The sequence below is a fragment of the Gadus morhua genome, chromosome 16 (assembly GCF_902167405.1).
Source record: "Gadus morhua chromosome 16, gadMor3.0, whole genome shotgun sequence".
Taxonomy (NCBI): domain Eukaryota; kingdom Metazoa; phylum Chordata; class Actinopteri; order Gadiformes; family Gadidae; genus Gadus; species Gadus morhua.
Genome location: NC_044063.1, coordinates 2,027,793 through 2,051,176, shown reverse-complemented (window position 1 = coordinate 2,051,176; position 23,384 = coordinate 2,027,793). Strand labels below are relative to the sequence as shown.

Genomic DNA, 23,384 nt, shown 5'->3' with positions numbered 1-23,384 from the left:
CTGATACATAGAGTTAGCTTCACAGAGCCTGGGGAATGCTGATGTTATTGAAATAAGGAGATTGAAACATTCAGTTTTTTCTCTAAAGGATGCGCTGACGTTTTTTCCACATCTTTTTATTTGGGGAGTCGTGGTGCTCAGGTGTGCTGCTGCGAGGCAGTCGTTGTGTACGTGGGTTTAGTGAACCTGCTTTCACTAGACACCGATGCATAAAAAATGCATGTTTCCTTTCCCCCATGTCAGCGGAAACCTGTGAAAGGGTCTGCAGAAGCTTAGGAGAAGTGTTTCACGCTGTTGGCATTTTCCTTTCCATGTGTTTACATGTTGCCTTATCAGTCTGATGTTCACCCACACGTCCTATGGGCAATGAGTCATTACAGGGTGTGTGTGTGTGTGTGTGTGTGTGTGTGTGTGTGTGTGTGTGTGTGTGTGTGTGTGTGTGTGTGTGTGTGTGTGTGTGTGTGTGTGTGTGTGTGTGTGTGTGTGTGTGGGGGGGGGGGGTGCCTGGAGGTGCCTGGAGGTGTGAGCTGGGTGTGCAGAGTGTTACCTCTAACAGGCTTAAGGTTGAGCCCTGCTGTCTCAGAGTGGGGGCCGCTCAGGGAGGAGGAGGAAGGACTGCCAGAGTCCGCCGTGTGTGTGTGTGTGTGTGTGTGTGTGCAGCTGGTGTGTACAGCATTAAAGCCATGAGATTGTGTGGATGTCAATAGAGTGAGTGGTTGGCCAGGTGCATAGGTACAGGCACTTTCGCGTGTATGTGTGTGTTTGTGTGTGTACGTGTGTTTGGATATTTATCCTGACCTTAAACTAAAGAAAGAATCGCCACCAGGTGCAGCCAGTGCTGACTCAGCTTGTGTGTGTGTGTGTGTGTGTGTGTGTGTGTGTGTGTGTGTGTGTGTGTGTGTGTGTGTCGTGCCGAGGCATATGCGTCATGCCTTTGCGTGTGTGTGTCATGCCGGCACGTGTGTGTCCACATGTGTAGTGGGCACCGTCCACACGTGTCTTTCCGTGTGTGTGTTTGTGTGTCATGCCTTTGTGTGTGTGTGTCCACGTGGAGTGTGCACCATCCACACATGTCTTTCATTGTGTGTTAGTCATGTCGGCGCGCGTGTGTGTGTAGTGGGCACCGTCCACACGTGTCTCTCAGTGTGTGTGTGTGTGTCGACGTGTAGAGGGCACCGTCTGTCATCGTGTGTCATCCCTCAGTGTGTGTGTGTGTGTGTAGTGTACTCTGGCGTGCGTGTCCTCTGACGTGGACCTCTCTCCCTCCTCAGCTGAGTCAGAAGCACAAGGTGGGCGTCTTGTTGTGCCGCGCGGGCCAGAGCACGGAGGAGGAGATGTACAACAACGAGGAGGCCTCGCCCGCCTTCTCCTCCTTCCTGGAGCTGCTGGGGCAGCAGGTCCTCCTCAAGGGCTTCTCCAAGTACGCCGCCCAGCTGGACACCAAGAGTGAGTCCCCTGGGAGACACCCCCGCCTCTGGAACCCCTCTGGGCCGCTGGAGCAACCTGGGCCGGGCTCTGAGTACTGCCGAAGGGCTGGTGACGGTCCCACGTCCGCGCCACGCAGCGACCGCGCAGACGCTTCCACGCAGTCCCGAACCTTTGTGGTTCTGCGTCGGGTTTTAGTGAGCGGACCAATCACAGCCCTCGCTGCTGCGCCGCCACGATGGAAGGTTACGATTTATGGGAGGGGCACGTCTGGCCCTTGTGGTGGACGCAAGAAGGGTCCTCAAGGACGTCAGGGGTCCGTTACCCCCCTGCGTGGCGTGAACGTGGGACCATGACCAGCCCTTCAGAGTTAGGGAGCAAGAGGACCAAATAAAAGCTCCCATTTTCAGTCCATTTGTAGCTCTTCACGCACACACACAGAACCTCGCACTCGCACACATTCTCTCCTCCTCACCATCTCTCTCACACACACACACACACACACACACACACACACACACACACACACACACACACACACACACACACACTCCCACACACACTCCCACACACACACACACACTCCCACACACACTCCCACACACACACACACACTCCCACACACACACACTCCCACACACACACACACACACACACACACACACACACACACACACACACACACACACACAACCTGTATCTCTCCCTCTCACAGACACCCTGTCTCTCTCTCTCACACACAGCCTGTCTCTCTCTCTCACACACAGCCTGTCTCTCCCTCTCTACCTGGTCTCTCCCTCTCTAGCTGGTGTCTCTCCCTCTCTACCTGGTCTCTCCCTCTCTAACTGGTGTCTCTCCCTCTCTAGCTGGTCTCTCTCCCTCTCTAACTGGTGTCTCCTCCTCCTGTTGTAGCGGACTCCACCGGGACCCACTCCCTGTACACAGAATACCAGGACTATGAGATCATGTTCCACGTCTCCACCATGCTGCCCTACATGCCCAACAACCCCCAGCAGGTAAGACCCCCCCCCCCCCCCGTTACACATGCAGGGTCCTGACTGGTGATGGATTCATTGATTATTTTACTTGATTTAGTTCGCGTCGGTCAGTACGCCAAGAAGAGTCGTTCAGAATCGTTCCTTGGTTCCTTGGTTCCTTGGTTCCTTGGTTCCTTGGTTCGTTCAGTCGCGTTTCCGGTGGCGGTGAATCGGATCATGGGATGCACAGTTCTCAGCGGAGTCAGTCAGACTCAGCTCCTCCCTCGCTCTCGTTCTCAGACCATCGTGGAAGTCGGTCATCAATCAGCACAAAATTACAACTTTAACCAAACGCAGCGGGATGGCGGGGTGCAGTTGATTATTGGATGTTTAACATATCAGCAAGATAATAGACTTGATTTGGCGTTGATGGTGGGGGTCCCGGGTGGAGACAGATTGAAGAGACATTCCAATATTTGATTAATCTGGCACGACACAGAAAGTACAGAGACGGCACGCACTTACCATTTCACTGATAGTGAATCGTATCATCGTACGCTCGCTCACTGAGCCTCTTCCCTCTGCACCACTCAGTCAGTGAACGACCAGCGAGTCAGCGACTAGTGGGTCTGGGAGGAGTCAAGTCTGAGAACGAACGAGACGAACGAGAGAGAAGAATCCGTTCGGTGTGTTCTTTTTAAAGATTCGTTCATTCGAACTGATTCGGTCGCGAACGACCCATCACTAGTCCTGACCACATCAAGCCCCCCCCCCCCCACCGTCACACATCCAGGGTCCTGACCCCAGCGTGTTGGACCCGGGTCAATGAGACCCGCAGCCACAGAGCCATTTGATCTGCCCCTCTGACTAACGGCGGTATAGGGCGATGGAGAACGGAGGACTCCGTGTCCAAACGGCCGTTCAGCGGTGATGGCGGCCGCTGCAGCCTGTCATTTATCCCGGGGTCTCAACTGAACATTTATGAGAGGAAACCTCACGACCGATGTCTCCGCTCGGCCGCTGAAGCTGCCGCTCCTTTGTTCCTCCTCGCTGTTTTTATAGGCTTTGTTCTTCGTGACATTCCACCCTCTCTGGTTCTCTCTCTTGCTCTCTCTCTCTCTCTCTCGCTCTCGATTCCTTCTGTTCTCTGCCTTTCTTTCTTTCTCAAAGTCTCAACTGAAACCTCACTGGGTGGAGCCCACTGTTTTTTTCCTCATTATTTTCCTGTGTATGTTAGAATCATCTGTCCTGCGTGTGCGTGTGTGGGTGGGTGGGAAGTGTGTGTGTGTCTTGATGGGAAGTGTGTGTGTGTGTGTCTTGGTGGGAAGTGTGTGTGTGTGTGTCTTGGTTGGTAGTGTGTGTGTGTTTACTTATTTAAATGAACACATTTCAGTCAGACAATTCGTTCAATTTAAGACGATCTAAACGTTTGATTAGTAAATTGCCGTTTAATGTGAGGTCACCACCCCCTCACCCTAGCTCTCTTCAGGGCAAGGAAAGACTTCCCAGTAGGAAGAAACCTTGAGGGGGGTCGCAGAAGAGGGGTCCCCCTCCCAGGCTTCCAAATATAATAAGCTTTAATGACTTTTGTCTTGGGCCTAAAACAACAAGACAGAAAAATAGTGGTTTTCTGTCACACTCCGTGGTAAATTAGCCCAATTCTAGAGTTTAACGACCAAATAAAGGGAAAAGCCAAGTGGTTCCCTGAGCCCGATTCATGATCTGAGGTCGAATCTCCCCAATCGCTCGACTAAAGATAATAGAGTAAAATGAATAAGACGTAATTTGGGAAACACAGAGAACTACTAGGGGGCGTGCTGCCCCCTAGCGGTTCAGACGTGGGAAACACAGATAAGCACTAGGGGGCGTGCTGCCCCCTAGTGGTTCCGATGTGGAACTACAGAACCAATAGGGTGCTGCCCCCTAGTGGTTCAGATGATGAATCACAGATGACCTGGGGACTTCTGTAATGCTGCCCCGAGATCATGGTGGACCAATTCAGACTTCATAGCGATAGGCAGTCCGTTGTTACTCGATAGTTTGGCGTTTAATAAGCCAAATAGATCTTGAAATGAAAACGAGGAGGATAGCTTAATTAATACATCTTGGAAGTGAGCAAAGTGCCGAATCGATGGTTGATGCTCATGCCATTTCCCCGCAAGATGGCGCCAGAGTAGCAGCGTGTTACAATGCTACACAATAATATGACCGTTATTAATGGGACATTCACCCAAAATCGGTTGCAACCTGTAAACCTAAACTATGCACCTTTAACAACCTAATATTGAAATGATCCATTTCACCCAAATGATAAGCATCATTATATGCTGCATGCATATTTAAAAACATTAGCATCAGCCTGCATGTGGGCGGCTCGACCGGCCTGGCACACCATCTCCTTGGCTGCCGTCCAATCGCAGGCAGGCCTCCTGTTGGGAGGTTTAGGGGAAGCAGTACTTGGAGACTGTGTGTGTGTGTGTGTGTGTGTGTGTGTGTGTGTGTGTGTGTGTGTGTGTGTGTGTGCGCGCGCGCGAAGTAGTGGGTTGAGTTACATAATTTATACTTTCACACTTCGCTCTGCAGACAAAAGAGAATTGGCAACCGTTGGAGAGCACATGTCAAGAACCACACACACACACACACACACACAGGCTTGTCCACATTCTAGTAATGGATATCGTAAATAGCCATACTGCTCTTCTCTGCTGTTCTCCTTCTGCTCACTTGTGTTTCTAGTTCAGTTCTTCCATCTCTCTGCCGAGCTGTCTCTCACTACGTCTCCCTCCATCTTGTAACCCGACTTCTAAATCCCTTCAAAATATGCTCCTTATAAATGATTCACTGTCCTCTTCCTCCCCACTCACCCCTCCTCCTCCTCCTCCTCAGCTCCTGAGGAAGAGGCACATCGGGAACGACATCGTGACCATCGTCTTCCAGGAGCCGGGCGCGCTGCCCTTCACGCCCCAGAACATCCTCTCCCACTTCCAGCACGTCTTCGTCATCGTCCGCGTGCACAACCCCTGCTCCGAGAACACCTTCTACAGGTCAGAGGTCGCGGCGCTCAGCCCCTCCCCCACCCCCTCCCGTGTCTGTGACATCATTCTCTAACGGTTCCCCCCTCCCCCCTGCAGCGTTGCCGTGACGAGGATGAAGGACGTGCCCCCCTTCGGCCCGCCCATCCCCAGCGGCGTGGCGTTCCGCGACCCCGACGCCTTCCGCAGCTTCCTGCTGGCCAAGGTGCTGAACGCCGAGACGGCGGCGCACAAGTCGGACAAGTTCCACACCATGGCGACACGCACGCGGCAGGAGTACCTCCGCGACCTGGCCGAGAACTGCGTCAGCGGCACGCCCATGGACTCGGCCGGGAAGCTCAACAACCTCATCTCGCTGGCGTCCAAGAAGCGGGAGCGGGCGCGGGCGCGGGAGGGGGCGGAGCTGGGCGCGGCGGGGGCGGTGGCCTGGCGCGTGCTGGCCCAGGACTTCAGCGGCGGCGGGGCGGAGATGGCGTGCGCGCTGGGCCTGTCGGAGGAGTACGTGCTGCTGGTGGACCAGGCCACCAAGGAGGTGGTGTTCAACTGCTTCTGCTCCGACGTCATCGGCTGGACGGCGGAGCGCCTGGCGCTGAAGGTCTTCTACGGCCGCGGGGACTACATCGCCGTGCGCGTGGCCGAGGGCTGCGCCCAGGACATCAGGGAGGTGGTGCAGAGGTTAAAGGTGAGAGACCCCCCCCCTATACATTGTGCTTTACATACACAATGCTAGACCTAGCATCGTGTAGCGTCGTATCCTAGCTGTCTCTGTTGTGTACGGGGAATGTGTACAGTGAAGCGTCACCATGTCCTCCCTCCAGTTGGGTAGGATCTGATGGTTGATGGCCTTCATCGTGTGACTAAGGGAGCTCTTGAGATGTGGTAGAGATGTGGGGACGTTAATGTGAGTAGGACCTCCAGCAACAGCCTTCAGCGTGTTGGAGCTACGTCTGGGTGCTCTGTACCATTAATCCCACCCCTTTTCCAGGCCTTCCACTTGTGGCCCACATGCATCCTCCTTACCCAGTCGGCAGCCGCCCACTGCTTTACCAAACACTGCACAAAGGCTTCCATAGCGTCTGTGTTAGAACAACCACGTCAATTATGGCCCCCATTGCACTCCTGAGTTTTTTCTTGCCCTTGTGGGGGCTGGGGTCAGGGGTGGTCTCATCAATGTTTGGCCTGTTGAGCCCTTCGAGGCTGTAATGGTGATGAAGGTTTATACTAATAAAGTAGAATTGAGTTGAACGTTGGCGGCGTCCTCGGCGTGTGGAGGTCCTTCCTGTCCCTGATCCTCTCCCCCCCCCCCCTCAGCCTCTGACGGTGGGCTGTGAGACGGTGGACATGACCCTGAGGAGGAACGGCCTGGGCCAGCTGGGCTTCCACGTCCGTCTGGACGGCACCGTGGCTGAGGTGGGCCCCGACACGTGACCTGGACCAGGACCTAGAGAAGGACCTGGAACTAGACCAGGACCAGGAACTAGACCTAGACCAGGACCAGGAACTAGACCAGGACCTAGACCAGGACCTAGACCTAGACTAGGACCAGGAACTAGACCAGGACTAGACCAGGACCTGGAACTAGAGCTAGACCTAGACCAGGACCTGGACCTAGACCAGGACCAGGAACTAGACCTGGACCTGGAACTAGACCTGGACCAGGAACTAGACCTAGACTAGGACCCAGACCAGGACCTAGACCAAGACCAGGACCTGGAACTAGACCAGGACCAGGACCTAGACCTCGACCTAGACCCAGACCAGGACCTAGACTAGGACCAAGACCCGGACCTGGAACTAGACCAGGACCTAGACTAGGACCAGGAACTAGACCAGGACCTGGAAATAGAGATGGACCTGGACCTAGAACTAGACCTAGACCAGGACCTGGAACTAGACCTCGACCAGGAACTAGACCAGGACCTAGACTAGGACCCAGACCAGGACCTAGACCAAGACCCGGACCTGGAACTAGACCAGGACCTAGACTAGGACCAGGAACTACACCAGGGCTAGACTAGGACCTAAACCAGGACCTAGACCTAGACCCAGATTAGGACCTAGACCCAGACCAGGACCAGGACTAGACCTAGACCAGGACCCAACCCGTCCCTCCTAACCCCCCCCCCCTCCCCCCCCCCCCCCCCAGGTGGAGGAGTACGGCTTCGCCTGGCAGGCGGGGCTGAGGCAGGGCAGCCGATTGGTGGAGATCTGCAAGGTTGCCGCGGTGACGCTGACCCACGAGCAGATGATCGACCTGCTGAGGACCTCGGTCACCGTCAAGGTGGTCATCATCCCCCCGTACGAGGAGGGGGGCCCGCGCAGGTGAGTCCACCTGTGTGTGTGTGTGTGTGTGTGTGTGTGTGTGTGTGTGTGTGTGTGTGTGTGTGTGTGTGTGTGTGTGTGTGTGTGTGTGTGTGTGTGTGTGTGTGTGTGTGCGCGCGCACAGTCGGGGCCCCAGACCCCAGGGTGTTGGGGTGTTTCGGGGCCCCAGACCCCCAGGGTGTTGGGGTGTTGGGGGCCCCGGGGTGTTGGGGGCCCCAGGGTGTTGGGGTGTTGGGGGCCCCAGGGTGTTGGGGTGTTTCGGGGCCCCGGACCCCAGGGTGTTGGGGTATTTCGGGGCCCCAGGGTGTTGGGGTGTTTCGGGGCCCCTGACCCCAGGATGTTGGGGTGTTTCGGGGCCCCTGTCCCCCAGGGTGTTGGGGTGTTTCGGGGCCCCAGACCCCCAGTGTGTTGGGGTGTTTCGGGGCCCCAGGGTGTTGGGGTGTTTCGGGGCCCCGGACCCCAGGGTGTTGGGGTGTTTCGGGGCCCCTGTCCCCCAGGGTGTTGGGGTGTTTCGGGGCCCCGGACCCCCAGTGTGTTGGGGTGTTTCGGGGCCCCAGGGTGTTGGGGTGTTTCGGGGCCCCGGACCCCAGTGTGTTGGGGGGTTTCGGGGCCCAGGACCCCTGGATGTTGGGGGGTTTCGGGGCCCCGGACCCCCAGGGTGTTGGGGGGGTTTCGGGGCCCCAGTCCCCCAGGGTGTTGGGGGGTTTCGGGGCCCCAGTCCCCCAGGGTGTTGGGGTGTTTCGGGGCCCCAGGGTGTTGGGGTGTTTCGGGGCCCCGGACCCCAGGGTGTTGGGGGGTTTCGGGGCCCAGGACCCCTGGATGTTGGGGGGTTTCGGGGCCCCAGTCCCCCAGGGTGTTGGGGTGTTTCGGGGCCCCGGACCCCAGGGTGTTGGGGGGTTTCGGGGCCCAGGACCCCTGGATGTTGGGGGGTTTCGGGGCCCCAGTCCCCCAGGGTGTTGGGGGGTTTCGGGGCCCCAGTCCCCCAGGGTGTTGGGGTGTCCTGTTGGGAGGAGAGTCAGAACTCTCCCCCCTCCAACATGACGAGATGATGGCGCCGCTCCAACGTTCTCACTGAGCCTACTGCGGGGGAGGGAGGGGGGGGGGGGGAGGGAGGGAGGGAGGAGGGAGGGAGGGAGGGAGGGAGGGGAGGGGAGGAGGGGAAGGGAGGAGAGGGAGGGAGGAGGGGGAGGGAGGGAGGGAGGGGGGAGGGAGCTGTGTGGGGTTCTCAGCTTGTTATGTAATCTCACTGGGAGGAAATGGGAGATTCTGAATCTTGTGTTAGTTTACCAAAATGTAATCTGTGTGTCGAGGCTCGGACGATAAAAGGAAGTGATATTTCAAGGCCATTCCAGTGGGGGGGGGGGGGGGGGTGTGTGTGTGTGTGAGACCATAAACACAGTAATGGTGGCTTGCTGTGATGATGCACTGTGGCTGTATTTGTGTTTTAAGGCAGTTTAATCTCAGATACAGCCCTCTGATATCCGTTCTGGAGTGCACTGGCACACATAGTCTCTCTCCCCCTCTCTCTCTCCCCTCTCTCCCCCTCTCTCTCTCCCCCCTCTCTCTCCCCAGACTCTTATCTCGCACAGTAATGTGCGACTGAAGCAGCTGATAATTACAAAGCGTCTGTCCTTCCTGTCCTCCTCGTTCTGTTCCTCCACCTCCTCGCGCTCCCAAACTGTTCTCTGTGCCAGCGAAACAGGCTGTGTGTGTGTGTGTGTGTGTGTGTGTGCGTGCGCGTGTGTGCGTTTGCGTGTGCGTGTGTGCGTGTGTGTGTGTGTGTGTGCGTGCGTGCTTCAGAAAAGCACTTGCTGAGGAGGACATGTCTAAACACTACCTAGAATGAGGCTAGGTGGGAGGGAGGGGGAGCGATAGGGAGAGAGCGATAGGGAGGGAGAGAGACCAGTTGAGCACCTCTCTCCCAGACAGTACTTCCTTCTCCTCGGTGGAAGATAAGCGAGGTGGTAGAATGGAGGGCGGGCGCCCGGAGCCCTAGGGCGGGGGGCGCACGGCTCCTCGCTGAGCAGCGGGTCTCCTGACGGTCGCCCCGAGGGGGCAGCCTCGCCAAGGTCCGTACTCACACACTTCCTTTGTTTGTTTGCACCGTGTGCTTGGGGGCTTGCGTGTGTGTGTGTGTCTCTGTGTGTGTGTGTCTCTGTGTGTGTGTGTGTGTGTGTGTGTGTGTCTCTGTGTGTGTGTGTGTGTCTCTGTGTCTCTGTGTGTGTGTGTCTCTGTGTCCCTGTGTGTGTGTGTGTCTCTGTGTCTCTGTGTGTGTGTGTCTCTGTGTGTGTGTGTGTGTGTGTGTCTCTGTGTGTGTGTGTCTCTGTGTGTGTGTGTGTGTGTGAGCGTGAGTCCGCCTCCCTGCTCTTTGAGGAGAGAGCCCGGTTGTTTGTTGCTGTTGTCTGTTCTCCCCGTGGAGGACAAGCTTTGGTGTGTTTGTGTGTGTGTGTGTGTGTGTCTGTGTGTGTGTGTACTCCAGAGCAGCGATCACACAGACTACGTCCGTCTCCCTCCCCCCGCCCCTTGTGCTCCTCTCTTTGTTGTGTTGGATGTGTTGCGCTGGATGTGTTGTGTTGGATGTGTTGTGTAGGATGTGTTGCGCTGGATGTGTTGTGTTGGATGTGTTGTGTTGGATGTGTTGTGCTACGTTGGATGTGTTGTGTTGGATGTGTTGTGTTGGATGTGTTGTGTTGGATGAGTTGTGTTGGATGTCTTGTGTTGGATGTGTTGTGTTGGATGTCTTGTGTTGGATGTCTTGTGTTGGATGTCTTGTGTTGGATGTCTTGTGTTGGATGTCTTGTGTTGGATGTCTTGTGTTGGATGTCTTGTGTTGGATGTGTTGTTGGATGTGGTGTTGGATGTGGTGTTGGATGTGTTGTGTTGGATGTGTTGTTGGATGAGTTGTGTTGGATGAGTTGCGTTGTTGGATGAGTTGTGTTGGATGAGTTGCGTTGGATGTGTTGTGTTGGATGTGTTGTTGGATGTGTTGCGTTGGATGTGTTGTTGGATGTGTTGTTGGATGTGTTGCGTTGGATGTGTTGTTGGATGTGTTGTTGGATGTGTTGTTGGATGTGTTGTTGGATGTGTTGTTGGATGTGTTGTTGGATGTGTTGTGTTGGAAGTGTTGTGTTGGAAGTGTTGTGTTGGAAGTGTTGTGTTGGAAGTGTTGTGTTGGAAGTGTTGTGTTGGAAGTGATGTGTTGGATGTGTTGTTGGATGAGTTGCGTTGGATGTGTTGCGTTGGATGTGTTGCGTTGGATGAGTTGCGTTGGATGTGTTGCGTTGGATGTGTTGTTGGATGTGTTGTTGGATGTGTTGCGTTGGATGTGTTGTGTTGGATGTGTTGTTGGATGTGTTGTTGGATGAGTTGCGTTGGATGTGTTGCGTTGGACGTGTTGTTGGATGAGTTGCGTTGGATGAGTTGCGTTGGATGTGTTGTTGGATGTGTTGTTGGATGTGTTGTGTTGGATGAGTTGCGTTGGATGTGTTGTGTTGGATGTGTTGTTGGATGTGTTGCGTTGGATGTGTTGCGTTGGATGTGTTGCGTTGGATGTGTTGCGTTGGATGTGTTGTTGGATGTGTTTTCTTGTAGTACATCACTGCGTGTTGCCTGGAGCCTGCAGCACTGGGTTCATTCTACAGTCACCAGGATTCACAAAAATACATTCCCAGATTTTGATTTATCTTTAGGTTTTCATTAACATTTGACAATACAATATTACAACACAATGCAAAGGGAGGTTCTGATGTTTATGAATCCATCACATGCGCATGTGCTGAAACGGAGCTGCTAGCATAACACACACGTAGCCCCCCCGGGTGGGCCTGAAGGACATGGCTGTAGGATTGGGCTCCACTTGCATCATGTAGCTCGTCCCGCAATACCACGGGCGTCCACTAGTCCGCCCTACAAACAACACCGCTGCAAACCCCCTCTTTGAGGACGCTAAATCATTCTAGTGTAGAATTTTCTAAACCTTATAGTTTATTCTTTATAGCTTATTAAAAAAACGTGATGTGTTGATTAGATTGTGTTGTGCTGCATGCGTGTACGCGCGCACACACACACACACACACACACACACACACACACACACACACACACACACACACACACACACATATGCAATGATTCCCTCCCCGTCTCTGATGGAGTAGGAGAGCTCTCTCCTTCCCTTGTGTCTATATTTAACCCACTGCCAGCCAGTAGCAGGGATAACCGGGTACTGGCTGGTGTCTTCACTCCCCACCCTCCCCTCCCCACCCACACACCCTGGGGGGGGGGGGGGGGTCTTAGCAGAGCTCTGATGATCCTCTGCCTCCTTTGCTAAATGACCAGGGAGCTCGTTAGTGTAGTTAACACCCCCCGCTAGGGTCTGGGGTTAATCAGACATCAGGAGGTCCTTCAGCGAGGGGAGAGCTGTGAGCGCTAATCACCCCGTACTCACATCCACGGTGAGGAACGTGGAGGACATGAAGCTACAATCGTTGGGGTTCATTACCTGAGGTTCTTATGAGAATTGAACCGAGCCCCTCCATCCCCAACCTGCTCAGGGGAACAGGGCAGTACCGTGTCCGCTGATCAGCTGATTCTGATGTACTCCAACATGTGGTCTAAAAGATATGCTTCTTTCTCTCTCCCTCCATCCCTCCCTCCCTCCCCCTCTCTCTCTCCTTCTCCCTCCCTATGTCTCTCTTGCTCTCCATCTCTCCCTGTTTTTCCCTCCATCTCTCTCCCTCCCCCTCCTTCCCTCCCTCCTTCCTCCCCCCCTCCCTCCCTCCCTCCTCCCTCCTCTCCCTCCCCCCTCCTCCCCCCCTCCTCCCTCCCCCCCCTCCCCCCTCCCTCAGGGGCTGTACGGAGGAGTATGAGATGAAGACCATGGAGCAGAAGCCGGAGCCTGAGCCCGTGGCGGTGGGCTACCGGCCCTCCCCGCGGCCCCCCGGGTGTCGCTGGGACAGCCCCCCCCTCCACGGCACCCCCCCTCACCCCCAGCGCTGGGCCCACATGGGCCCGCCGGCCCCCCCCCTGCCCCGCGCACACAAGACGCTGGTGGCCGTCCCCTACAGAGAGACGCATCACGGCAGCGCCAAGAGGTGAGGCCCCCAGGAGCCGGGGCACCAACGCCGACCCCTGACGTCAACCGCAAGGGCCGGACGTGCCCCCCCCAACAACGTTAACCTTCCGTTGAGGCTGCGCCGCAGCTTACCTGCTGTGTTGATGCATCCATGTGTAAAACATGTTGCAAAATGGTTCAGATGTCGGGTACTAAGCGTGGATCGCGACTAACCTAAGGGTTGATCTGGGCACTGGACCAGTACCAGTCCCAGTATAGCCCTGTGCTGCACTGGGACTGGTACCGGTCCCAGTATAGCCCTGTGCTGCACTGGACCAGTACAAGTCCCAGTGTAGCCCTGTGCTGCACTGGGACTGGTACCGGTCCCAGTGCAGCACAGGGCTATACTGGGACCGGTACCGGTCTCAGTATAGCCCTGTGCTGCAGGGCTATACTGGGACCGGTACCAGTCCCAGTGCAGCACAGGGCTATACTGGGACCGGTACCGGTCTCTGTATAGCCCTGTGCTGCACTGGGACCGGTACCAGTCCCAGTGCAGCACAGGGCTATACTGGGACTGGTACCGGTCCCAGTGCAGCACAGGGCTATACTGGGACCGGTACCGGTCCCAGTGCAGCACAGGGCTATACTGGGACCGGTACCGGTCTCTGTATAGCCCTGTGGAGCATCACGGACATGCTGATGAAGAAGGGCTTAACCTGGAGACATGCTGGAGAAAGATGAGTCGGCCATTCTGCCCCCTAACGACCTGTATCTGAGCTCACTGCAGGTCTCCTTAACGATCTGAGCTCACTGCAGGTCTCCTTAACGATCTGAGCTCACTGCAGGTCTCCTTAACGATCTGAGCTCACTGCAGGTCTCATTAACGACCTGAGCTCACTGCAGGTCTCATTAACGACCTGAGTTCACAGCAGGTCTCATTAACGACCTGAGTTCACTGCAGGTCTCATTAACGACCTGAGTTCACTGCAGGTCTCATTAACGACCTGAGTTCACTGCAGGTCTCATTAACGACCTGAGTTCACTGCAGGTCTCATTAACGACCTGAGTTCACAGCAGGTCTCATTAACGACCTGAGTTCACTGCAGGTCTCATTAACGACCTGAGTTCACAGCAGGTCTCATTAACGACCTGAGTTCACTGCAGGTCTCATTAACGACCTGAGTTCACTGCAGGTCTCATTAAGGCTAAGTAATCCATGGAAAAACATCAAGGAGTTAGGATAAAGTGTTGGTTCAAGTCCAGTCCTGTCTTGTTCTCTATCTTAATCCTCATTACAGGGCAGTTCTGTTTACACGTGTTAACATAAATCTGCAATTGTTATTCCTACAACTCATTACTTTCTGTCATTATTTTAATTTGTTTTGGTTCATTGAAGTTGTAATCTCATTATTGCCATTGGGCTCACACACACACACACACTGAACACACACACGCACACACTGAACACATACACACACACACTGAACACATACACACACACACTGAACACATACACTGAACACATACACATACACGCACACTGAACACGCACGCACGCACACACACACACTGAACACACACATAAACACACACACTGAACACACACACACACACACACACACACACACACACTGAACACACACACGCACACACTGAACACATACACTGAACACATACACTGAACACATACACGCACACTGAACACGCACGCACGCACGCACGCACACACACACGCACACACACTCACACCCCGTCCGCCTCCCCAGTGACTCCGTGGGGACCTTGTGCGTCTCTGACCCGTGTCCCCCCCCCCCCCCTCCCAGGCCGGTGAGCTACCCAGAGAACCAGTACACGGTGTCCCCAGCAGGGGGCGAGCGGTCACTGCCCTACAGGAACCCCTCCGCCAGCTTCTCCTCCCCCTCCCCCGGGCTGCTGGGCCCCCACGGCGCCCCCGGCCTCGGCCCCTTCCTACGCTACAAGCCCTCCCCCGACAGGTGTGTGTGTGTGTGTTCAGTGTGTGTGTGTGTGTGTCGGTGTCGGTGTTCTGTGTGTGTTCAGTGTGTGTGTGTGTGTCGGTGTTCTGTGTGTGTTCAGTGTGTGTGTGTTCTGTGTATTCAGTGTGTGTGTGTGTGTGTGCGTGTTCAGTGTGTGTGTGTGTGCGTGTTCAGTGTGTGTGTGTTCAGTGTGTGTGTGTGGGTGTTCAGTGTGTGCGTGTTCAGTGTGTGTGTGTGTGTGCGTGTGTGTGTGCGTGTTCAGTGTGTGTGGGTGTTCTGTGTGTTCAGTGTGTGCGTGTTCAGTGTGTGTGTGTGTTCATTGTGTGTGTGTGTTCATTGTGTGTGTGTGTTCATTGTGTGTGTGTGTGTGTGTGTGTGAGTGTGTGTGTGTGTGTGTGTGTGCTCAGTGTGTGTGTGTGTGTGTGTGTGTGTGTTCAGTGTGTGTGTGTGTGTGTGTTCAGTGTGTGTGTTTATGTGTGTGTTCAGTGTGTGTTCTTTGTGTGTGTGTGTCTTCAGTGTGTGTGTGTGTGTGTTCAGTGTGTGTGTTCAGTGTGTCTTCAGTGTGTGTGTGTTCAGTGTGTGTGTGTGTGTTCAGTGTGTGTGTTCAGTGTGTGTTCTTTGTGTGTCTTCAGTGTGTGTGTGTTCAGTGTGTGTGTGTGTTCAGTGTGTGTTCTTTGTGTGTGTGCGTGTGTTCAGTGTGTATGTGTTCAGTGTGTGTGTTCAGTGTGTGTTCTTTGTGTGTGTGTGTGTGTGTTCAGTGTGTGCGTGTTCTTTGTGTGTGTGTGTTCAGTGTGTGTGTGTGTTCAGTGTGTGTGTTCAGTGTGTGTGTGTTCTTTGTGTGTCTTCAGTGTGTGTGTGTTCAGTGTGTGTGTGTTCAGTGTGTGTTCTTTGTGTGTGTGTGTGTGTGTGTGTGTGTTCAGTGTGTGTGTGTTCAGTGTGTGTGTTCAGTGTGTGTTCTTTGTGTGTGTGTGTGTGTGTGTTCAGTGTGTGTGTGTTCTTTGTGTGTGTGTGTTCTTTGTGTGTGTGTGTGTGTGTGTTCAGTGTGTGTGTGTTCTTTGTGTGTGTGTGTTCAGTGTGTGTGTGTGTTCAGTGTGTGTGTTCAGTGTGTGTTCTTTGTGTGTCTTCAGTGTGTGTGTGTGTTCAGTGTGTGTGTGTTCAGTGTGTGTTCTTTGTGTGTGTGTGTGTGTGTTCAGTGTGTGTGTGTTCAGTGTGTGTGTTCAGTGTGTGTTCTTTGTGTGTGTGTGTGTGTGTTCTTTGTGTGTGTGTGTTCAGTGTGTGTGTGTTCAGTGTGTGTTCTTTGTGTGTCTTCAGTGTGTGTGTGTTCAGTGTGTGTGTGTTCAGTGTGTGTTCTTTGTGTGTGTGTGTGTTCAGTGTGTGTGTGTTCAGTGTGTGTTCTTTGTGTGTGTGTTCAGTGTGTGTGTGTTCAGTGTGTGTGTGTTCAGTGTGTGTTCTTTGTGTGTGTGTTCAGTGTGTGTGTGTTCAGTGTGTGTGTGTTCAGTGTGTGTTCTTTGTGTGTGTGTGTGTGTTCAGTGTGTGTTCTTTGTGTGTGTGTGTTCAGTGTGTGTGTGTTCAGTGTGTGTTCTTTGTGTGTGTGTCTTCAGTGTGTGTGTGTTCAGTGTGTGTATTAACCCTCCTCTACGCCCCCGGCGGTCCTTACTAAACCTGTCCTCCCGTCTGTAATGACTGCTCTCCGCTCCCTAAGCGCTCCCCATTAAGCGCTCCTCAAGAGCCTGTGAACAGAGAGAGGCTGTTGTGTGTGGGAGGCTGTAGCGCTGAATGCGGGGGGGGTTTGGACGCCCGGTCGGACCTGAGGAACTCGTTTCCCGCTCAACGGCCGAGGAACGGCGGAACCCAGACCACAAAAACCTGAAGCTCCGCCTCCAGCGCCCCGAACAAAGGGACGACTCTGTGAGACGTGGCGTCTGTCAGCCTCTCATCACTGTGTGTGTGTGTGTGTGTGTGTGTGTGTGTGTGTGTGTAGGTTCGTCCCGGGACAGCGCCCCCTGGTGGGCTACGAACCCCCCATGGCGCTGGACGTGACCTCCAGTGGAGAGTCGTCGTCTGGCTTCACCAGCCAGGAGAGCACGATGGAGCGCTGCAAACCAGGTACGCACACGCACGCACACACGCACCGACGTGCACACACACACGCAATTGTGCACACACATGCAGTGACACACACACACACACCCACGTACGTGTGCACACACAAATAGATGCACACATGTGTTGTCAGTTTTAACTATAGTCGTGCTAGTTATAGGGTTTATAAATAGTTTGTGTGTTCGCAGAGCCGGTCTGGCATGTCCCAGTGCCGTCTCGAGGTATGGGTGCAGGGGGGGGGCAGCGAAGGCCCCCCAGGCATGACGTCCCGGGGAAGGACTCTCCCAACAGGCACTCAAAGGTCAGACCCAAACCCGTCCTAACGCGTCCTACATGAGTCTCTGTCTCCTCGCATCCTCTCCTGGTGCAGGAGAGGAATTCTGTGTTTCATCTCCTAGTCTATGGGTTGTCTCTGTGTTCGACTGCTCTGGTCTGACTGCTCTGTGCGCGACTGCTCGGGTCTGACTGCTCTGTGTCTGACTGCTCTGTCTGACTGCTCTGTGTTCGACTGCTCTTGTCTGACTGCTCTGTGTTTGACTGCTTTGTGTTCCACTGCTCTGTGTTTGACTGCTCTGTGTCTGACCGCTCTGTGCTCCACTGCTCTGGTCTGACTGCTCTGTGTCTTGACGGCTCTGTGCTCCACTGCTCTGGTCTGACTGCTCTGGTCTGACTGCTCTGGTCTGACTGCTCTGTGTCTGACCGCTCTGTGCTCCACTGCTCTGGTCTGACTGCTCTGTGTCTTGACGGCTCTGTGCTCCACTGCTCTGGTCTGACTGCTCTGGTCTGACTGCTTTGTGTCTGACGGCTCTGTGCTCCACTGCTCTGTTCTGACGGCTCTGTCTGACTGCTCTGGTCTGACTGCTCTGGTCTGACGGCTCTGTGCTCCACTGCTCTGGTCTGCAGGGCGAGGCTCAGTACTCCAGCCACTCCAGCAGCAACACGCTGTCCAGCAACGCGTCCAGCGGCCACAGCGACGAGCGCTGGTTCGACGGCGCCCCCCGGGGGGGGGAGGTCATGGGCAACGGGGGCGGGGGCCCGGGCGACGCCCCCGACCCCGCCGACCCCGACCCCTTCAACAAGGGCGGCTCCAGTGACAGCGGCATCGACGCCCCGCCCCACTTCACCCACCACGCCCGCCCCCCCCCTGCCGGCCCAGGCCCCTCCCACAAGCCCCTCACCCTGGGGGTGCTGGGCCCGGGGCTACTGGGGCCGGTGCTCACGATCCAGGGGTACCTGGGTCAGGGGTCGCTGGGCGGGCCCCAGGACCCCCCCTCCGTGGTGAGGAGCGGGGGGGGCAGCGCCGGCAGCGGCGAGGGCCGGAGGCGGGAATCTTCACCGGCCAATCAGAACAAAGGATACCGGACCAGGACGTTCCCCCCGCCCGGCTCCAGCGCGGACAAGGCGGACCCGTTCCACCGGAGGTAAGAGACGTCACCGGGGAGCTCAGCCGGTTCTGTCCGGTAAGGCCAGCTAAACCCCGCGCAGCGACAGGCTGTCAGGCCAGCTGCCACCAGGGATGTGTGGCTAAGCCCCTCCCCCCCCCCCCCCCCGGTTATGAACGCACACAGACTCACATTAAACACACAAACCAGCGCGTCCGTCCGGCCGGATTAAAGGACTCAGTCGGTGGTGGACTGTACCGGGCTATCACCGGGCGCTAGGCGGAACACCTCTTAGAACACGATGCTTCGTTACAGGTACCGTACCGTTGGTCTGGGAGATGTAACCATGTGTTTATGTGCATTCTACTTTGTACTTTGTTGTGACGCACGCGCCGCGGAACGGCTGCGAACTCTGCGTCAATTTCCACCGGGCGCGTAACGGCAGCGTAGCGCTGCCTTGCGAGCCAGAAGTAATCACACGAGATCACGCGATAATCCTAAACCTAATGTACTCACCTTCCACTCCCAAAACTACTGCCATTAAATGCCAGGCTTTGTCCTTTCTGGCATGGTCCTTATAAAAAGGATGATTTATTTCATAAATGATTTTATGTTGCTCCACTTCGACAATCAGTCTCTGGTCGTCCATGTTGAAATTGTCGCGGTTCAGCAACGGCTCGCGTCACAAATGGAAGTGCGCTAACGGAACGATAGCGCTGCGGCGCGGCGAGCTGCTCCTGGGACGCTGCTGAGACGTCCCGCAGCCGCGCCCGGTGGGAATGGTCTCATTGATTAGAGGGGCAGCGATCTGCTGCGGTGACCGCAGCCAAGACGTCCCCGGTGGAAATCAGGCTTTACAGTATTAGGGGGGGGGAGGACTCCTCCCCCCCCCTAATACTGTAAAGCCTGATTTCCACCGGGGACGTGAGCTCACCTGGTCTCTGCAGAGTCCAGGTGAGCTCTGATCCAGTGAGTCGTGAGTCTCCTCCGTTGAGGGGCTCTAATGGGTTCCCCGGTACCCCGAAGTCCCGGTTGACCCCGTCTCTCCCCCCCCCCCCCCCCAGGGGCTGCTACACCCCCCAGGGGTACCAGACACCCTCCTCCAACCAGGGCCGTCCCGCCAGAGCCTCCGCGGCCACGCCCACCCTGGCCCTGCTGAACTCCGCCCCCCTCTCCAGCTCCGCCCCCAAAAGCTTCTACGGGAAGAGCAGGACGTCGGCGTGGCAACCGGAGGACAACGGCCTCTCCGGCCTGGTCATCCCCACGACCTCCAGCTCTGACAACGGCAGCAAGAAGTAAGTCTAGCACCGTATTATTCTATAACTTAACTACAACTGGTACTACTTAGCCAACTAGGTGGAAAGTAGTCCTCTTTATATTCCTTTACATTAAAGGTCCCATGGCATGATACCAGGTGTGTTGTGATTAGCCGGTACGAGCCGTTTTGGAAATCTGCCCCTTATGACATCACAGGTGGGCGTGTCCACCTAGATGTGTGCTGGATAGATCCGTCTACCAGCCCGCCCAGTGGACTGTAGCCAACGTTGTTCATCCATCCGTCACACATCTAGGTGGACACGCCCACCTGTGATGTCATAAGGGGCAGATTTCCAAAACGGCTTTTAGCAGCTAATCACACCACACCTGGTGGCATTCCATTGGACCTTTAGCAACCTGTAAACTAATGCTTCAGGCCCCACCAAGCACGTGGCCTCCAATGGGACCCTCACCTCGTCCCTTATATCGGACTCTTCTGGACACGTGCTCCCGTGGGGCAGGGGTTCTGGGAAGGCCGGCGTGCGGGCGGCTGATCGCGCCGCTTGTAAAGGGCAGGCACAGAGGTTGAACTTCAGTTAATGCAACTTGACCCCCCCCAGGCAGGTGGAGCTGAACTCCAAGAACGTGTTCGGCCAGCCGCGTCTGCGGGCGTCGCTGAGGGACCTGCGCTCCCCGCGGAGGACCTACAAGAGCACCGTGGAGGACGACCTGAAGAAGCTCATCATCATGGACTACCCGGTCGACGCCCCCCCGAGAGACACCGTACGTACCCCCCCCCCGAGAGACACCGTACCCCCCCCCCCAGAGAGACACCGTACCCCCCCCCAGAGAGACACCGTACCCCCCCCCCCCCCCGAGAGACACCGTACCCCCCCCCCCCCAGAGAGACACCGTACGTACCCCCCCCCCCGAGAGAGACACTGTACCCCCCCCCGAGAGACACCGTACGTACCCCCCCCCCCAGAGAGAAAAGACCGTACCCCCCCCCCCAGAGAGAGACACCGTACGTACCCCCCCCCCAGAGAGAAAGACCGTACCCCCCCCCCCAGAGAGACACCATACATACCCCCCCCAGAGAGAGACACCGTACCCCCCCCAGAGAGACACCGTACGTACCCCCCCCCCAGAGAGACACTGTACCCCCCCCCCAGAGAGACACTGTACCCCCCCCGAGAGAGACACTGTACCCCCCCCCCCGAGAGACACCGTACGTACCCCCCCCCCAGAGAGAAAGACCGTACCCCCCCCCAGAGAGAGACACCGTACGTACCCCCCCCCAGATAGACACCGTACCCCCCCCCCCCGAGAGACACCGTACGTACCCCCCCCCCAGAGAGAGACACCGTACGTACCCCCCCCCCCCCAGAGAGAGACACCGTACCCCCCCCCCAGAGAGACACCGTACCCCCCCCCAGAGAGACACCGTACCCCCCCCCAGAGAGACACCGTACGTACCCCCCCCCAGAGAGTCGCGGTACAGAGCCAGGAGGGGGATTCACACTTAGACTGAAGATGAACTCGTAGTAACTCAGAGAAGGGTCGGTCCCGCCGGCGGTCCTCAATCTGGAGGGTCACCTCACCCTCCCTCTCTCTCCCCCCCTCTCCCCACTCTCCCCCCCTCTCCCCCTCTCCCCCCCCCAGTCCCCCAGGCGCCCCCTCCAGAGGACCTTCTCCGACGAGTCGCTGTGCAGCGGGCGCCGCGACGCCAGCTACGCGGCGGCGGAGAGCGTGGGCGCCCCCGCCGACGTCCTATTCACCTGCACCCTGCCCACCCGCAAGCCCCACGGGCCCCCCCCCGGGGGCCAGGGGGCCAAGAAAGGTGAGCGGGGGGGACACTGGGACGGGGGGGGGGTGATCTAACCTCCAGGGGGGGCCAACCACCAGCCGGCAGATCAGAGTTAACTCACTCTCTCCCCCCCCCCCCCCCCCAGCGGCCCTCTCCTCCTCGGAGCTCTCCCTGGTGGAGGGGCGGGACCAGGTGCCCCCCCTGCGGCGGCTGGACCCGGGGCTGATGCCGCTCCCGGACACCAGCGGGGGGGGGCTGGAGTGGACCAGCCTGGTCAGCGCCGCCCGCGCCTACGAAGGTGAGGGTGAGGACGCCCCCTTTGACCTCTGACCTCCGACCCTTTAGCACCGCCGCACCGGGGCTAAGCCACGCAGGGATGATACGGGAGGGGGGGGGGGGAGTGAGGGGGTGAGGGAGTGTGTGTGTGTGTGTGTGTGTGTGTGTGTGTGTGTGTTACCCAGTGTGTCTCTACGGCAACAAACAAACACCATGGACCTGGTTGTGCTACAGCTAATTTGTGTGTGTGTGCGTGTCTCTCTTGTGTGTTCGTGTGTGTGTGTCTGTCTCGTGTGTGTGTGTGTGTGTGTGTGTGTGTGTGTGTGTGCGTGCAGTTCAGAGGGCGGTGTCTCTCTTCTCGCTGACGGAGCCTCCGGTCGGAGGTCAGGACCTGCGTCCGTCCGTCAGTCCGGTCCAGTTCCAGACGCCGCAGACGCCGCGGACCACGCCCACCTTCAGCGGGTAGGGGCGCGCACACACACACACACACACACACACACACACACACACACACACACACACACACACACACACACACACACACACACACACACACACACACACACACACCAAGGGTTATAACGACTAAGTTATCCTTAGGTTTGTTTCTATCCCCTGACGGTGAGATAATGTTAGAGCTCTTCTTCTGCAGTGAAAACTCATTACACACGCACACCAACGCTGCCACCTGGCGGCTGAAGCCGGTACTGCCCTGTGGGTCTGAGGACTGAGTAGAGGACCCCTGAACCACAGAGTCTCGTTCATCCCTTCATGTTACTGCGTGTGTCTCCTCAGCGACGAGGTGAACCACGACCTGCCAGGACGCCTGCACCACCTGGAGGTGAAGCTGAGGCAGCTCAACACCGACCTGGAGAAGGTAGGAGACCGCCCTCTGTCCTCCTCCAGCTCCTCTAGGGGGGGTCCTCCCCTCTTCCTCCAGCTCCTCTAGGGGGGGTCCTCCCCTCCTCCTCCAGCTCCTCTAGGGGGGGTCCTCCCCTCCTCCTCCAGCTCCTCTAGGGGGGGTCCTCCCGTCCTCTTCTAGCTCCTCTAGGGGTCCTCCCCTCCTCCTCCAGCTCCTCTAGGGGGGGTCCTCCCCTCCTCCTCCAGCTCCTCTAGGGGGGGTCCTCCCCTCCTCCTCCAGCTCCTCTAGGAGGGGTCCTCCCCTCCTCCTCCAGCTCCTCTAGGGGTCCTCCCGTCCTTTTCTAGCTCCTCTAGGGGTCCTCCCCTCCTCCTCCAGCTCCTCTAGGGGGGGTCCTCCCCTCCTCCTCCAGCTCCTCTAGGGGGGGTCCTCCCCTCCTCCTCCAGCTCCTCTAGGGGGGGTCCTCCCCTCCTCCTCCAGCTCCTCTAGGGGGGGTCCTCCCCTCCTCCTCCAGCTCCTCTAGGGGGGGTCCTCCCGTCCTCTTCTAGCTCCTCTAGGGGTCCTCCCCTCCTCCTCCAGCTCCTCTAGGGGGGGTCCTCCCCTCTTCCTCCAGCTCCTCTAGGGGGGGTCCTCCCGTCCTCTTCCAGCTCCTCTAGGGGGGGTCCTCCCCTCCTCCTCCAGCTCCTCTAGGGGGGGTCCTCCCCTCCTCCTCCAGCTCCTCTAGGGGGGGTCCTCCCCTCCTCCTCCAGCTCCTCTAGGGGGGGTCCTCCCCTCCTCCTCCAGCTCCTCTAGGGGGGGTCCTCCCCTCCTCCTCCAGCTCCTCTAGGGGTCCTCCCCTCCTCCTCTCCGTCCTCCTCTTAGAGGAGCAGGAGAAGGTCGGAGCCCTCTGTCCTC

At 56.8% G+C, this 23,384-nt stretch overlaps 1 protein-coding gene across 2 annotated transcripts in view; it reads left to right on the top strand.

Annotated features, from left to right (window-relative positions):
* The window catches only part of sipa1l3 (signal-induced proliferation-associated 1 like 3), a 65,041-nt gene that overhangs the window by 38,781 nt on the left and 2,876 nt on the right, over positions 1-23,384 (top strand). The window contains exons 7-23 of one of the 2 annotated variants that reach the window (XM_030380840.1): positions 1,272-1,446; positions 2,338-2,441; positions 5,289-5,446; positions 5,534-6,116; positions 6,746-6,844; positions 7,581-7,756; positions 12,604-12,849; positions 14,636-14,806; positions 16,788-16,912; positions 17,098-17,210; positions 17,813-18,330; positions 19,356-19,586; positions 20,169-20,331; positions 21,211-21,388; positions 21,501-21,653; positions 21,967-22,093; positions 22,427-22,508. In XM_030380840.1, coding sequence (XP_030236700.1) covers positions 1,272-1,446; positions 2,338-2,441; positions 5,289-5,446; positions 5,534-6,116; positions 6,746-6,844; positions 7,581-7,756; positions 12,604-12,849; positions 14,636-14,806; positions 16,788-16,912; positions 17,098-17,210; positions 17,813-18,330; positions 19,356-19,586; positions 20,169-20,331; positions 21,211-21,388; positions 21,501-21,653; positions 21,967-22,093; positions 22,427-22,508 — 3,402 coding nt within the window. Of the gene's footprint in view, positions 1-1,271; positions 1,447-2,337; positions 2,442-5,288; positions 5,447-5,533; positions 6,117-6,745; positions 6,845-7,580; positions 7,757-12,603; positions 12,850-14,635; positions 14,807-16,787; positions 16,913-17,097; positions 17,211-17,812; positions 18,331-19,355; positions 19,587-20,168; positions 20,332-21,210; positions 21,389-21,500; positions 21,660-21,966; positions 22,094-22,426; positions 22,509-23,384 lie in introns of both variants that reach the window. The other variant, XM_030380839.1, reaches the window with a different exon arrangement.